This window comes from Rhinopithecus roxellana, chromosome 17, assembly GCF_007565055.1.
Source record: "Rhinopithecus roxellana isolate Shanxi Qingling chromosome 17, ASM756505v1, whole genome shotgun sequence".
NCBI classification, from domain to species: domain Eukaryota; kingdom Metazoa; phylum Chordata; class Mammalia; order Primates; family Cercopithecidae; genus Rhinopithecus; species Rhinopithecus roxellana.
The window spans coordinates 4041020-4056534 of NC_044565.1; the positions used below are offsets into that span (position 1 = coordinate 4041020).

Consider the following 15515-nt stretch of genomic DNA (forward strand, 5'->3'; position numbering starts at 1 on the left):
CTAACAAAGCACTTTCATAAAATTCCCAAATTCTCAAAGAAAATTTAAAAGTCGAGTTAAGATCCATAAAATGTGCATGCCCAGGCCAGGTGCGGTGACTCACGCCTGTAATCCCAGCACTTTGGGAGGCCGAGGCAGGGGGATCACGAGGTCAGGAGTTTGAGACCATCCTGGCCAACATGGTGAAACCCTATGTCTACTAAAAATACAAAAATTATCTGGGTGTGGTGGTGCGTGCCTGTAGTCCCAGCTACTCAGGAGGCTGAAGCAGGAGAATTGCTTGAATCTGGGAGGTGGAGGTTGCAGTGAGCCAAGATTGCGCCATTGCACTTCAGCCTGGCAACAGAGCGAGACTCCATCTCAAAAAAAAGAAAAAAGAAAAAGAAAAAGTGCATGCCCACAACTGAGTAAAAGACAGGACTGGGATCAGGAAATGCAGAAAATGTTAAATTTTAATTTAATGGGTTAATTTAGAAAACAGTGGCAAGTATTTTCTCCTTTTATCATACCTTCCACCTTTCTCATCTTTGCTGCAGATAAGGTCAAGTTCAGAGACTGTAGGACTTAAGGGGTAGGAGGCAATTCCTTCAAAACAAAAATGAAGGCCGGGTGCAGTGGCTCACGCCTGGAATCCCAGCACTTTGAGAGGCCGAGGAGGGCAGATCACTCGAGGTCAGGAGTTTGAGACCAGCCTGGTCAACATGGTGAAACCCCGTCTATACTAAAAATACAAAAAAATTAGCTGGCTGTGGTGGTGCACATCTGTAATCCCAGCTACTCAGGAGGTTGAGGCAGGAGTACTGCTTGAACCCAGGAAACGGTCCTTGCAGTGAGCCGAGACCACACCACTGCACTCCATCCTGGGCCATAGAGTGAGATTCTGTCTCAGAAAAAGAAAAGACAATAAAAGAAATACTTCTTTTCTTCTTTTCTCCTGCTTCGCATCTGCAATGGTGCAGGAATCCACAGATGTAACTAGATGCAACTGGTGAATTGCAAGAAGTTAAAAGCCTGAAGAATGCAGCCGACATGAAGGGCTTTTATTCATACAGGTGATGTGATCTAAATGACTGACTGCTTATTTAGAAAACAGGAAGAGTGTGAGGGACGGCAGCAAGGGTGAAGAATCACCCCTCACCAGACAAGACTACAATAAAATTAATTGAGTCCTCATTTCAGCTTTAAAATTAACAAAAGGGGCTGGTCATGGTGGTTCACTCCTGTAATCTCAGCACTTTGGGAGGCTGAAGCCGGCAGATTTCTCGAGCTCAGGAGTTAGAGAACAGCCTGGACAACATGGTGAAACCCCATCTCTACTAAAAAGACAAAAATTACCTGGGCATGGTGGCTCGTGCCTGTAGTCTTATCTACTCAGGAGGCTGAGGTGGGAGGATCATCTGAGCCCAGGAGGTGGAGGCTGCAGTGAGCCAAGATCATGCCACTGCACCACAGCCTGGTCAACAGAGTGAGACCCCATCTCATAAACAAACAAATAAATTAAATGAACAAAAGGGGAACTGTATACCCAGGCTATAAAATAAATAAATAAATAAAATGAACAAAAGGGGAATTGTATATCCAGGCTTAAGACAGAGTGAGGCCTTCTAGGAAAAAGAACAATACCAAACCTTCTGCAGGGGCAGGGTGCAAAGAAATGGTGGTGAGAATGACAAGCTGGGGAAAATAAAGCCTGCAATTCTAGACACCTTGGGACTGAGTGCTCCGTTTGAGAAATCTATGTGAAGGTCTATGGCAGCAGGTTTAAGCCCAAGGCAGAAGCCAGGACTGGAGATAACCATCTGTGAACCAATGACTTATCTGATATTCTCTATGAAGGAGATCACTGCACAGCATAGAGAATAAGAAGAGGCCTGTTGTAAGCCTTGAAGAAAATCATTATGTCACAGCTAGGTGGGAGAAGGGGGAGGCATAGCTAGAGAGCTGGAGGAAACCTGCAGAGTCCATGTAAAGAAGAAAGAAGAGTGGAAATGTGGAGGCCACTAAAAATTTATTCTGACACCTGTTAAAACAGTAAGGAAAATTTTACTCAAGACGACTGTCTCTGTCTCACTTCCCACTGCCCTAGTTAATGCTTACTGGGATTAACCTCTAATTCTCTGTCCCAGGGTCTGCTTCTGGGGGAACCCGAGCTAAGACAGTGCATCATGAACCAAGGATAATGATTCAAGCACATATGGCACATAAACAAAAGCTGAGCATATGCCAAACCATAAAGGCTCGACACATTTCAAAAGATTAAAATCATATAAAATGTTCCCAACTCAATTGCAATTAGGCAAGATAACTAAAAACAAAAAACCCTCCTTATGTTTAGAAATTAAGAAATATGACTCTAAACTTCTAAATAATCTGAGGTCAATGGAGAAATCGAAAGAGAGTAGAGAAGAGAAAATAAGGAGCAAAAGGAGGAGTGAAAGAAAAAGACATTCAAGGAGCAGGACTCCTGTTGGCAGAGATAGCAAGAAGGAAACGGGACTGTCAGCTAAGTTGCAGCAATGCACTCGTGGGTTTTTGTTGTTGTTACTGTAGCTACTTTATCTTCTATTTTGAAGAACGATTTGTTATTTCTTCACAATTATGGGACAAGTGAAATTACATATCTTGCAAAAAAAAAAAAAAGAAAAAAAAACCAGAAAGTCACACTTTGTGGTAAATTTAAGTGTATTAGAAAAGAAAGCTGGATGCAGTGGATCACGAGGTCAGGAGATCGAGACCATCCTGGCTAACACAGTGAAACCCCGTCTCTACTAAAAATACCAAAAATTAGCTGGATGTGGTGGCGGGTGCCTATGGTCCCAGCTACTCGGGAGGCTGAGGCAGGAGAATGGCATGAACCTGGGAGGCAGAGCTTGCAGTGAGCCAAGATCGTGCCACTGCACTCCAGCCTGGGCAACAGGCGAGATTCCGTCTAAAGAAAGAAAGAAAGAGAAGAAAAAGGGCTGAAAACCAGTGAGCTAAACATTCATTTCAAAAAGGTAGAAACAGACAATTAATCTAAAGAAAGAAGAAAATAAGAGAACTAGCTGGACATGGTGGCTCACGCCTGTAATTCCAGCACTGTGGGAGGCCAAGGTGGGTGGATCATGAGGTCAGGAGTTTGAAACCAGCCTGGCCAACATGGTGAAACCCTGTCTCTACTAAAAATACAAAAACCAGCCAGGTGTGGTGGCAGGTGCCTGTAATCCCAGCTACTCAGGAGGCTGAGGCAGGAGAATCACTTAACCTGGGAGGTGGAGGTTGCAGTGAGCCGAGATCATGCCACAGCACTCTAGCCTGGGTAAGAGTGAGACACTGTCTCACAAAAAATAAAAAGAAAAGAAAAGAAGATAACTAGTTAAAAACAAATGTACAAAATAAAGTGTCAACAAAGTCAAAAGTAATTTCTGTGAAGATTAACAAAATTGATAATCATCTCTCAAAATCGATCAAAAAAAGGAAAAGCATACAAATAACCAATGTCAGAAATGAAAAGGGAGTTATCACTACAGATTCTACAAACCTTAAAAAGATACTATAAAGATATTATTAACAAGTTGATGGCAATTTGAAAATGTAGATGTTTGTTTTAGTCTATTTTCTGTTGCTAAAGCAGAATACAATAGACAGGGTAATTTACTAAAAAGAAATTTATTTCTTATAGTTCTAGAGACTGGGAAGTCCAAGGGCATGGTGCCTGCATCTGGTGAGGGCCTCCATGCCGCATCATAACATGGCAGAGAGCATCATGTGTTCAAAGGGCAAAAGCAGGCCAGCTGAGGTCTTTTTTCCTTTTCTTAAAAAACCACCAGTCCCATCATGGTGGCCCCATCCTGATGACCTCATCTAATCTTAATTAACTCCCAAAGACCCCCACCTTCAAATATCAAAACAGACACAAGAAGAGACACTATGAAGTTCTTGCAGTAATTTAAATATAGGCACAATTTTTTTGCAGCCAAATGCTCTCAAGAAGTAAACTCTCCCCACCTCTTTAATCTGAGTTGGGCTTATGACTTCTTTGACCAATAGAAGGTGGTAAAAGTGATGTCTGAAGTTTCCATTTTCACTCTCTTGGACCCCTGAGACCATCATATAAAGAAGCCAGTCTAGCCTATTGTAAGAGAGGACACATAGAGATGTTCTAAAGTGTAGTCTGGATCTCCATTTTGTCTGTTTTAATCACACTTCTTTTAGTTGCATGGCATAGAACCCCACTCAAGCTTGCTGAAGCAAGTGGAGTGGGCTGAAAACATCCACCACAGCCCAAAGAAACGAGAGCTGGAAACAAAAAGCCACCAGGATCCAGACCCTTTCAGGGACCACAGGAACTTGCAGGGAGCCAAAGGCCTGTGGGATGTGATGAACTCAGCATTCCACTGAGGCTATATGATCAAACAGCAAACCGTTTATCATGAATACGGAATGTGGGCAAACTCACTTCTGTGCCTGCCCCAGAAGGTTTGCTAAGGGCAATAGCTTTCTGGTGCCACCGAGCTCCTTGAGGTTATCTACTGGGACATCTAGAGAATGCAGTCTTGCAAGCCTACTCTGGACCGAGCAGCTGACCTCTTCTTCTACCCCCTTCTCACCATATCTTTTGCCTAATAAATACGGGGGCTGTGTAAAGCTCAGGGCCCTCGTCCACTAGAGGCAAGGTGCCCTCTGACCCCTTCTTCCAAATACTCTTTTGTCTCTTGTCTTTTATTCTGGCGTTTGCCCCCCTTTGTTCAGTCCACCAGGGATTGTGGCAGGTTACAGGAACTGACCACAATTCTCTCTCCACTACCTGGGTTTCCTCCTAGCTCAGACAAATGGTATAAAATCCTGCAACCCTGAACTTACGGGATTTCTACCTGGCTCCTAAACCGATTAATAACTTCCTTTGTCTTGGAGATTAATCCCTAGGAGAGATTCCCATAGGCCAGGCTCATTCTTCCAAGCAGAGCATAACCCTTGGGTATCAAACGGCCAGTTATTCCAGTTTCCAGAGGTTTGGGATCACCTCCAGGGAGGAAGGCCTCGTCTGAATGGTGAATGTGGGTGCAGGCCACGGGCATGCTCAGCTCAGCACTCGGGGATCTCTCTATTGCATACATGCCTGTCTGCTTTCTGTTCTTTAGGACCAGTCCCTACTGGGGAGCCTGTATCAAACAACTGTGCCCATGGAGCCTGTATTCCTGAGGAGAAGCGTGAAGAAGCCACAGCAGCCACTGTTGGTACCTGCCCAAATCCACTCATCATCTCTTCTGCATGTTTAAGGCTGCTCACCTGATCTCATTATACTCTGCTTAGGGCCTTCTTCTGATGGCAGAAGTGAACTTGGCCTATAAAGGGCAAGCCAGAAGTACCAGATAGTCAATGCCCATGAAAATATCCCTTCATGACAGATGGGAAGTTGGTAGATAAACACAATTCCCTTGCTCCTTGATGGGGTAACTGGGTTATGTTCTGTAAAGTCCCCCACAGGTCCCCAGTGGGACTGAGTCCCAGTTGCCCAGAGTGGTAACTCACTTGATAATGCACCTTTTATTGGCTGCCTTCCTCTCTATGTCTCCCTTCTCCATTCGTCTACCAGTATTTCTGGAATCAAATTCAAATTACCATCTGCATTCAAATTCTGAGTTGGCTTCTGGAAAAATGGAAACTAAGAACAGAAATTCAGTGCATAGGCCAGGTGTGGTGGCTCACGCCTGTAATCCCAGCACTTTGGGAGGCTAATATGGAGATCACCTAAGGACAGGAGTTTGAGATCAGCCTGACCAACATAGTGAAACCCTGTCTCTACTAGAAATACAAAAATTAGCTGGGCATGGTGGCAGGCGCCTGTAATCCCAGCACTTTGGGAGGCTGAGGCAGGGAGATCACCTGAGGTCAGGAGTTTGAGACCAGCCTGACCAACATGGTGAAATCCTGTCTCTACTAGAAATACGAAAATTAGCTGGGCATGGTGGCGGGCGCCTGTAATCCCAGCTACTTGGGAGACTGAGACAGGAGAATTGCTTAAACTCGGGAGGCAGAGGTTGTGGTGAGCCGAGATCATGCCATTGCACTCCAGCCTGGGCAACAAGAGTGAAACTCTGTCAAAAAAAAAGAAAGGCCGGGCGCGGTGGCTCACGCCTGTAATCCCAGCACTTTGGGAGGCCGAGGCGGGTGAATCACAAGGTCAGGAGATTGAGACCATCCTGCCTAACACGGTGAAACCCCGTCTCTACTAAAAAACACAAAAAATTAGCCGAGCGAGGTGGTGGGCGCCTGTGGTCCCAGCTACTCGGGAGGCTGAGGCAGGAGAATGGTGTGGGCCCGGGAGGCGGAGCTTGCAGTGAGCCCAGATCGCGCCACTGCACTCCAGCCTGGGGGACAGAGTGAGACTCTGTCTCAAAAAAAATATACCCAGTAGTGGGATGGCTGGGTCATATGGTACAACTAGTTCTAGATCCTTGAGGAATTGCCATACTGTTTTCCATAATGGTTGAACTAGTTTACAATCCCACCAACAGTGTAAAAGTGTTCCTATTTCTCCACATCCTCTCCAACACCTGTTGTTTCCTGACTTCTTAATGATTGCCATTCTAACTGGTGTGAGATGGTATCTCATTGTGGTTTTGATTTGCATTTCTCTGATGGCGAGTGACGATGAGCATTTTTTCATGTGTCTGTTGGCTGTATGAATATCTTCTTTTGAGAAATGTCTGTTCATATCCTTTCCCCACTTTTTGATGGGGTTGTTTGTTTTTTTCTCGTGTATTTGTTTGAGTTCTTTGTAGATTCTGGATATTAGCCCTTTGTCAGATGAGTAGGTTGCAAAAATTTTCTCCCATTCTGTAGGTTGCCTGTTCACTCTGATGGTAGTTTCTTTTGCTGTGCAAAAGCTCTTTAGTTTAATTAGATCCCATTTGTCAATTTTTGCTTTTGCTGCCGTTGCTTTTGGTGTTTTAGACATGAAGTCCTTGCCCATGCCTATGTCCTGAATGGTGACAGACTGGATTAAGAAAATGTGGCACATATACACCATGGAATACTATGCAGCCATAAAAAAGGATGAGTTTGCGTCCTTTGTAGGGACATGGATGCAGCTGGAAACCATCATTCTTAGCAAACTATCACAAGAACAGAAAACCAAACACCGCATGTTCTCACTCATAGGTGGGAACTGAACAATGAGATCACTTGGACTCGGGAAGGGGAACATCACGCACTGGGGCCTATCATGGGGAGGGGGGAGGGGGGAGGAGGGAGGGATTGCATTGGGGAGTTATACATGATATAAATGATGAATTGATGGGTGCTGACGAGTTGATGGGTGCAGCACACCAACATGGCATAAGTATACATATGTAACAAACCTGCACGTTATGCACATGTACCCTAGAACTTAAAGTATAAAAAAAAAAAAAGAGAAGGAAGGAAGGAAGGAGGGAGGGAGGGAGGGAGGGAATGAAGGAAGGGAGAAATCCAGTGCATAGCCTTCTAAGCCACACATCCTTCCATGCAGTTGTTTTCAATAATAAAGCCAGTATTTTCATCTCTATTGCCTAATGCCTCTAACTGTTGCTGAGCTGATTCTGAATTCAGCAGGGAAGAGGCATGTTATCTATCACCCCCCTGCGAGCCTCCAGAAAACTGAATACAGATTTGGAGAATGCAGCCAGGCACTGTGTCAAGCGCTTATAGTGCTAGCTACTCTAGAAGCTGAGGCAGAGGATCACTGGAGCCCAGAAGTTCGAGGCTGCAGCGAGCTATCATCGCACCACTGTGCTCCAGCCTGGGCAATAGAGCAAGACCCTTCTTTAAATATAACAAGTTGGGGAATGCTAGAGTGGAAGGCAGCGAGGGTCTTTCCCCCATGCACGGAGCATGAGTCAGGAAACAGCTGTGTGGCAGAGTTCACAAGGGAGGCAGGGTAGTCTCAACCCTGGGGCACAGCTGCAGTGTCCTGCTCTTCCCAGGCGCTTCCTTGGCACACCCGGTGAAGCTGGGGAACAGATGACTCTGCCCAGCCAGCTCTCCGAGGGCCCTCTCAGGTATGGATGGCAGGAATCAAAGCCCAGTATACACAGTCTTTATTTATTGGAAGTCCTGATATTCAGGAAAGCCAGGCCCGTGGCCAGGGCTCGGGACTCCATCTGGTCACTCTGCAGGGGAGGGGGGTTGGGGGGCAGTCATTCATGTCCAGTTTTCCTGCAGTCAGAGGAGTCCTCAGGAGGCAGGAAGTGGCTTTGCCTGTGGAGAAAGCACATCAACAACTAGTAGCACCTCCTCTGTGCCCAGCCTGGGGAACCTATGTAGACACCACAGAGGGAGACCCTGCAGAACCCACAGTCTGGAGGGAGAAGGGTGTCAGGCAATGACCTTGGCCCTGAGCCATGTGAAAATGTCAGCTGTGGTGAAGTGTCATGGCGGGCAGAGAAGGCGCCATTCTGCTGTATTTACAGAGCACCTACCGTGTACCCAGCAGGCAAAACTCTCTGACTCAAGCAGGGAGAGACAGAAAACAAATATGTTAACACTGGAGAAATTCTATGAAGAAAATTTAATCAGGGTAAAGAGCAGAGGTGTGTGTGGTATGGGAGGGACATGTACCACTTAAATTGTCAGCCACAAAAACACAGGACATTCTGTAAAGTCTGTATGCCATGCTGTAGGAGATGAGAATGTTTGTGTTCGCTATTGTGTAGACCAGACAACGTGGGAGGCCTACATCTCACTGCCCCTAGCTAGGAAGGAAAAATCGTTAACTGGGATGCCATCTCCAGGAAAGACGGAATGACAAGGAGGAGCTGATTGTAGTTACTCTGAGTGCACTGGAAAGCCACAAGAACGTTTTAGAGGGGAAAGATCTGACCTAAGTCCCTGTAGTCCCTGTTTTTTTTTCTTGTTTGTTTTTTGTTTTTTTGTGTTTTTTTGGAAGACAGAATCTCGCTCTATCGCCCAGGCTAGAGTGCAATGGTGCAATCTTGGCTCACTGCAATCTCTGCCTCCTGGGTTCAAGCAATTCTCCTGCCTCAGCCTCCCTAGTAGCTGGGATTACAGGTACCTGCCACCACGCCTGGCTAATATTTTGTATTTTCAGTAGAGATGAGGTTTCATCATGTTGGCCAGGCTGGTCTCGAACTCCTGACCTCAGGTGATCCACCCGCCTCGGCCTCCCCAATTGCTGGGATTACAGGCATGTGCCACCGCGCCTGGCCCTGATTCCCATTTTTAAAAGCTCCTCTGGCTGCCAGGGGAGAGAAGACTGTCAGGGCAGGGGTGGCCACAGGGAGAACAGGCAGAGGCTGGTTGCTGGTCCAGGGAGGGAAGCCGCAAATGGCTCTAAGATAGGAGGATGGGGTCTTCACTGTTCATATGCCTAAAAAGCTTAAAAGAGAGAAATGTCCCCAACAGCTGACTGAGAACAGTATGTGATCAGTTAGGTAATGTTTTCTGAGAAGTAAGTTTCTTCCGGCTCTCAGGAGTCGTAGTTTCTGCCCTTGGGGTCTGAACTCATCACTTATCCCTGCCTTACAAAAACAATTAATGCCTATGGGGCCTGGTAAGAAGGCCATCACCCCAATCTTCAGCCAACAGCTCCCCTGACACAGGCATAGGATATGAGCCTTGATGGAGGGGCACAGCGACCTTGGGAACTTGAAGACAGGGGAGGGGAGTGGGTGGGACCTCAGGGAGGTTTTCTGAGAGAGGTGCCATCTAAGCTGGAATAGGAATTAGCCAGGAGATGGATTAGGAAGGGCAGTCCCGGCAGAAGGAAACAGCTGGACAAAAGCAGCAGAGATGTGCACTTGAGTAACTGCATGTTCACTGGGGCTGGAACATAGAGCTTAAGGGAGAAAGTGGGAAGAGGTGGGACCATGGGTTGCAGGGACTGCATCCCACAAGGCCCTGTGGGCTGTGCTGGCATTAAGACTTGGGTTGGTGCAACTGAGAACCATGGAAAGGTTTGTAAGTAGAAGCAGAACATGGTCAGATTTCCTCTGAGATCAGTCTAGGATGATCACCAAGAACGATTGGAAGGTCAAGATGAAGCATGGGGCCCAGGAGAAGGATGGCCTGGTGGCCCAAGAGAGAAGACAGGGCTGCAGGGGCAGAGAGAAGGCCCCAGGAGAGGGTGCTCAGAGGGGCTGGGGAAAGATGTGACTTTCACCTTTGGAGCTCACAGTCCAGTGAGGAGGGCAGTAAAACATCTAAAAGAGCATTTTTCAACCTTTTCCCATTACTGCCTCTCCTCAGGAGTCATTTTAGACTTTTGTTCTAATTTCCCAACCATGAGACTTACATATCACAGATATACTGTATATCTAGCTTACATATTAGATAAATTTAAAAGAGTGAGCTTTTTTTTGGCCACCTCAGCCCAGCCCCTCTCCAGTTGCAGATGAAGAGTAGTGGGAGAGAGAGGGTGAGGGAGGAGGTGGATGAAGTCAGCCTAGGGAAGAACACAGAGAACCCAGCAAGGACCTGGAATTTTATTCTTAATGTGACGCAAAGCCACTGGAGAGATTTAAGCATAGGTGTAATGAGACCAGATTTCAGTTCTAACATGCTCACCCAGGCCGCTTTATGGAGGCAAGAAAAGAGGGAGGAAGGGAGACCAGGGAGAAGGCTGGGGCAGGTATCCTGGAGGTGGAGGGTGTGGGTGGTGGTGGATTAAAGCAGGGGCTATATGGGGCAAGAAGTGATGATGTTCTGGATTCTGGATGCATGGCAAAGGCCTGTGTGGTGGTGGGGTGGGGCTGAGGATGACTCCTAAGTCTTTATCCTGAAAAACCAGAAGGATGAAGGGGATGTTGTGGAGAAAAGAGATGAACTGAGATGAGCCCCTCTTACCTCCACAGTTGTAGGTGAGCGTGGTGGCTGCACCTGCTCAGTGCACTGCAGGAAGCGGCGCATATGCTCCGCACAGTTGCCCACAGCTGCCTTGTTCTGTCAAAGACACTCCTCGAAGGCCTCAAAAGGCTGAGCACAGGCCTGGCAGATCTGGCGGATGATTGGGCTGTGGGGGTAGGGCAATTGAGCCTCTGGGAGATTCCCACCTCACTGCCCACCCCCCACACTGTCTCATACTTGCCCACACTCACTGGGAGGATGTGCATTGGGCAATGCTCATCTTAAGGTAGTGACAGTCCCGCTGCCAGGATTCCGGCTTGGCCGCCACACACTGGCCATACTGCTCCAGCTCCCGGCCACAGTAGCGAGCAGTGACCTCCAGAGCTGCCTGCCTGTGGGACAGGATGGGCTGAGGATCATTCCAGGCAGCAGGCAAGCAAGGGAATCCGTTTTTTTTTTTAATTTTATTTTTTAGAGACGGTCTCACTGTGGCCCAGGCTGGAGTGTAGTAGCATGATCATAGCTCACTGTAGCCACCACCTCCTGGATTCAAGTGATCTTCCTGCCTCAATCTCCTAAGTAGCTGGAACCACAGGCATAAGCCACCATGCCCAGCTAATTTTTTATGTTTTGTAGAGACAGGGTCTTGCTATGTTGCCCAGGCTGGTATTGAACCCCTCAGCTCAAGTGATCCTCCCACTTAAACTTCCCAAAGTGCTAGGATTATAGGCATGAGCTATGGTGCTTGGCAAAGAAAGGGAGTTCTGGTCTAGGTCTGAAGTATGACTAGGCGTTCAGGGCAGATGTGGGAGTCTGAAGGATCCTGAGATGGGGCCAAAGAAGTGTAGAGGTGAGGCCTAGCCCTGGGGCTTGTAAAGCAGAAGGGGAACTTCTGGGGAGAGAGTGGAGGTTCTAAAACAAGGTCTGATTAATCTAAGGTAGGCCTTCCGCGTCCTAGAAGACAAGCCTTGAAATCCAGGCATCCCCCAGTAGGCCTGAGGATCATGCAGAGAAGACTTAGGGACTTAGAAGATCTAGAATTCCAGGGAGAGAGCTTCAGAGCCCTAAATGGGTTTGGGGATTCTAAAAGTGAGGTTTAGAGGTCCAGGAGGTGGGGTCTCAGGTCCTGGGGAAGAGTGTCTTAGCCAAAGAGTCAAGATGAAACCTGAGGCCGTGGTGCGGGACTCAAGTCCCAGGGGCATGAGGTCTGGAAGCCCTGGATGAAGTTGGTGCTCTGGGAATCCCGGGCAAGGTCAGAGTGGTCTAGGAACAAGTCTATGGACCCTATAGGTGAGGACTGGGGTCCTGGGCAGATCTGGAAGGTTCAATAGGTAAAGTTTGGTGATCAAGGGGGAGGAATCTGGAGCTCTGAGGACGGGTGTAGGAGTCCTAGAGGTCCCTAAATAGGTCTGTAGTCTTAGGATTTTGGTGTGAAGGACCGGAGCAGGGGTACTGGGGGCAGAGCTTGGGTGAAGAGTGACTGGACCGAAGTCCTAAACCGCTGCGAGAGGGGGCGGGGCCTAAACGCTTAGAGGGCGGGGCTTGGGCATGCGGAGGGTTGTAACTCGTGAGGGAAGGCGCTGAATCCTGAGGGTCAGATCTCCAAGAAGGAGGGAGGCTGGTCCTAATTCCGGAGGTCCTAGACTAGGTCTAGATCACTGGGTAAGAGAAGGGGAGCGGCCGCACGTATATGGTAGGCGCTCTCCCTACTCACATCTCGAGACTTTTGCCGGCGTAGGTCTGTTGGGGGGGGAACGACCCGCCTTTTCCGGTATCGGTTGTCATGGCGGCACCCAGCCCAGCCTGTCTTTTTCCGGTAGCCAATTGAACTAACAACCCTTTCCCTTTAGTACTAATCTGTCATGGCGGCGCCCCACCTCTTCTTCCGGTCCCGACTCGTCATGGCGGCGCCCTGAGTAGCCACTTCCGCCCTCTTCTGGCTAGATTTATCCCTATTTCCGGCTTGCCATGGCAGCCCCCGGGGTTCAACGGAAGTAAGCAATGGAAAGTACGGTGGTACCTCCGCTCCAAAGAGAATGCGCCGCTGAGTTGCGCCGCACCTCACGGAATTGAGTCGCAGACACAAGCGCTCCAAATCTCCGACTGGAGCTGGTGGGAAGCGGCTGCTGTTGCTGCGGCGTCTCAACATGTTGTTCCCATTTTGGATGGGTGCTGTGGCGGTAGGCTGTTGGACTCAGCGATAGGGAGCCTGATTCCTAACGCCACGCTGCCACCATCGGCCTTGCACAGACGCTGATAGTCCTCCTGGCACCCTGGTTCATGCGAGCGCTTGGAACAGGAGGGAAGAGGGAGAAACCAAGAGCCGAACTAATTCGGCGTGGGCCTCCCATTTAGTCAGCCTGGGTGACCCAGACGTTCCTCCATCCCTTAGTGTAGGCCAGGACAGACATGGTGTTTAATCCCGACTCCATAAGACTATCAAGCCAGTTACTTCCTCTCTTTGTAATTAATTCCTTCTAGTGTAGCAACATTTCCCCCTCCCTTCTCATCTGTCTTGAAAGTGTGAGGTTAGACATGGGCGTGAGTTTCCCCACTTAAAAGACTGGATATCCCCTGGTCAGAGAACTGAGCATCAGTCCTGCCATTTAGTTTGCAGATCTTTCAAGACTCTAGTCAAAATGAGCAGAACACTTTGCAGTTAATGATAGAGTTGAAGATGAACGAGAAGATGAACGAGAGCTACTTGACTGTGAACTAGTAACGACAACTTGGAGTCTCAGTGTGTCTGTAAAATGATGATGATGACAGTGACATCATAGAGCACATAGTGCAAGTGAACAGTTTGATACTGAGCTTTGAGCCTCAGGAGTTCTGGATAAGTGAGAGCTCTACGGGAGGCTGTAACCATGAGCTACCCTGGTTGGCAGTTGACATCCGAGGACCAGCACTGGTCATCTGAATCTGCCATAGGCACAGAAAGCTTTACACCTTGAGATCCCTCCATTCTTCTTAAACTTCCAAGTGTACGTTTGGTGGGAGAAGAGGGGAGGGGATCAACATTTAAACGCTCTGGAAGGAGTCAGATTAACTGTTTTTGGCTTCAAATGTAGACTGAATCCCTAAATTTTCCTCTACTGGGAGAACGAAATCTTAACCCATCCCGTTCCCTTGTTGGTACTCAGAAACGGATACCCCAAAGATGTATTTTGACATGCTGAAAGGCCCTAGAAGCTACCTCAGAAGATCTGTCTAACCTTTCTTGTTGGTGTGTGGGGGTGGGGATGCCCACAGGTACACAGGGAGGGAGTTTCTGAAATTTTCTTATCTGACCACGAAAGCAAAAAAGAAGTTCAATTGTCCTAAACCCGGTTTCTAGGGATCTCATTAAAGAACTAGGAAAAATCAACCACCTGTTAACAGGAAAACCAAACTGAAATGTCTTAAAGAGGTTTGTTTTGAGCCAATATGAGTGACCATGGCCTGGGAAACACAGGCTCAAGAGGTCCTGAGAAAGTGTGCCTGAGACAGTAGAATTACAGTTTGGTTTTGTACATTTTAGGTGGATAGCAATTACAAAGACATAAATCAGTACATGGAAGGTAAAGATTGTGTTCAGCTGGGTGCAGTGGCTCACGCCTGTAATTCCAGCACTTTGGGAGGTCGAGGTGGGTGGATCACTGGAGGTCAGGAGTTCGAGACCAGCCTGGCTAATATGGCGAAACCCTGTCTCTACAAAAAATACAAAACATTAGCCAGGCATGGTGGCAGGTGCCTGTAGTCCCAGCTACTCAGGAGGCTGAGGCACGAGAATTGCTGCGGAGGTTGTAGTGAGCCGAGATCACACCACTGCACTCCAGCCTGGGTGACAGAGCATGACTCTGTCTCAAAAAAAAAAAATCTACAGTATTTTTATAATACATTTTGTAGTACCACTTATAACCACTTGGGTGCGTGGGTTGCCCATTAAATAAAACAGTTTACAGTTGACCCTTGAACAAGATGGATTTAAAGTGTACTGATCCACTTATACTCGGATTTTCTTCTGCCTCTGTCACTCTGAGACAGCAAGACCAACCCCCCTTCCTCCTCCTCAGCCTACTCTGTGAAGAGGACAAGGGTGGATGCCTTTATGATGATCCACTTCCACTTAATGAATAGTATATTTTCTCTTCCTTACAATTTCCTTAATAACACTTTCTCTCTAGTTTACTATTGCAAGAATACAGTATATAATGCATATATCATACAAAATATGTGTTAATCTACTGTTTATGTCATCAGTAAGACTTCAGATCAACAGCAGGCTATTAGTAGTTAAGTTTTGGGGGAGTCAAAAGTTATATGTGGATTTTCTACTGCATTAAGGGTCAACTGTAGATTCAAGAACTACCTAGGAGTGTAGAGTTGACTGATAGCACTGGGACTGATAACATAACCTGAAGAAGTGTCAACAATGGTAATGGACCCCCAGCAACCCTGGAGTGGGGATGTCTAAAGATGGATGTCATCCACCAGGCAGCAGTTGGTGCTGCCAATGTGTCATGTATTGCAGCTTCTTTTATTGTTATTTATTTTTTGAGACGGCATCTCGCTCTGTCACCCAGGCTGGAGTGCAGTAGCACGATCTCAGCTCACTGCAACCTCCATCTCCTGGGTTCAAGCGATTCTTCTGCCTCAGCCTCCCGAATAGCTGAGACCACAGGCGTGCGCACCACGCCCGGCTAGTTTTT

The 15515-nt window shown here is 47.6% G+C and overlaps 1 protein-coding gene across 1 annotated transcript; it reads right to left on the minus strand.

The window, feature by feature from the left end:
* Window positions 1-8043: 8043 nt before the first annotated feature.
* CHCHD5 (coiled-coil-helix-coiled-coil-helix domain containing 5) lies at window positions 8044-14181 on the minus strand. The gene is given in 4 exon segments (XM_010366999.2): window positions 8044-8220; window positions 10825-10990; window positions 11076-11216; window positions 12539-14181. Coding segments are annotated over 4 exon segments (402 nt in total). The 5' UTR covers window positions 12610-14181; the 3' UTR covers window positions 8044-8196.
* Window positions 14182-15515: the final 1334 nt, after the last annotated feature.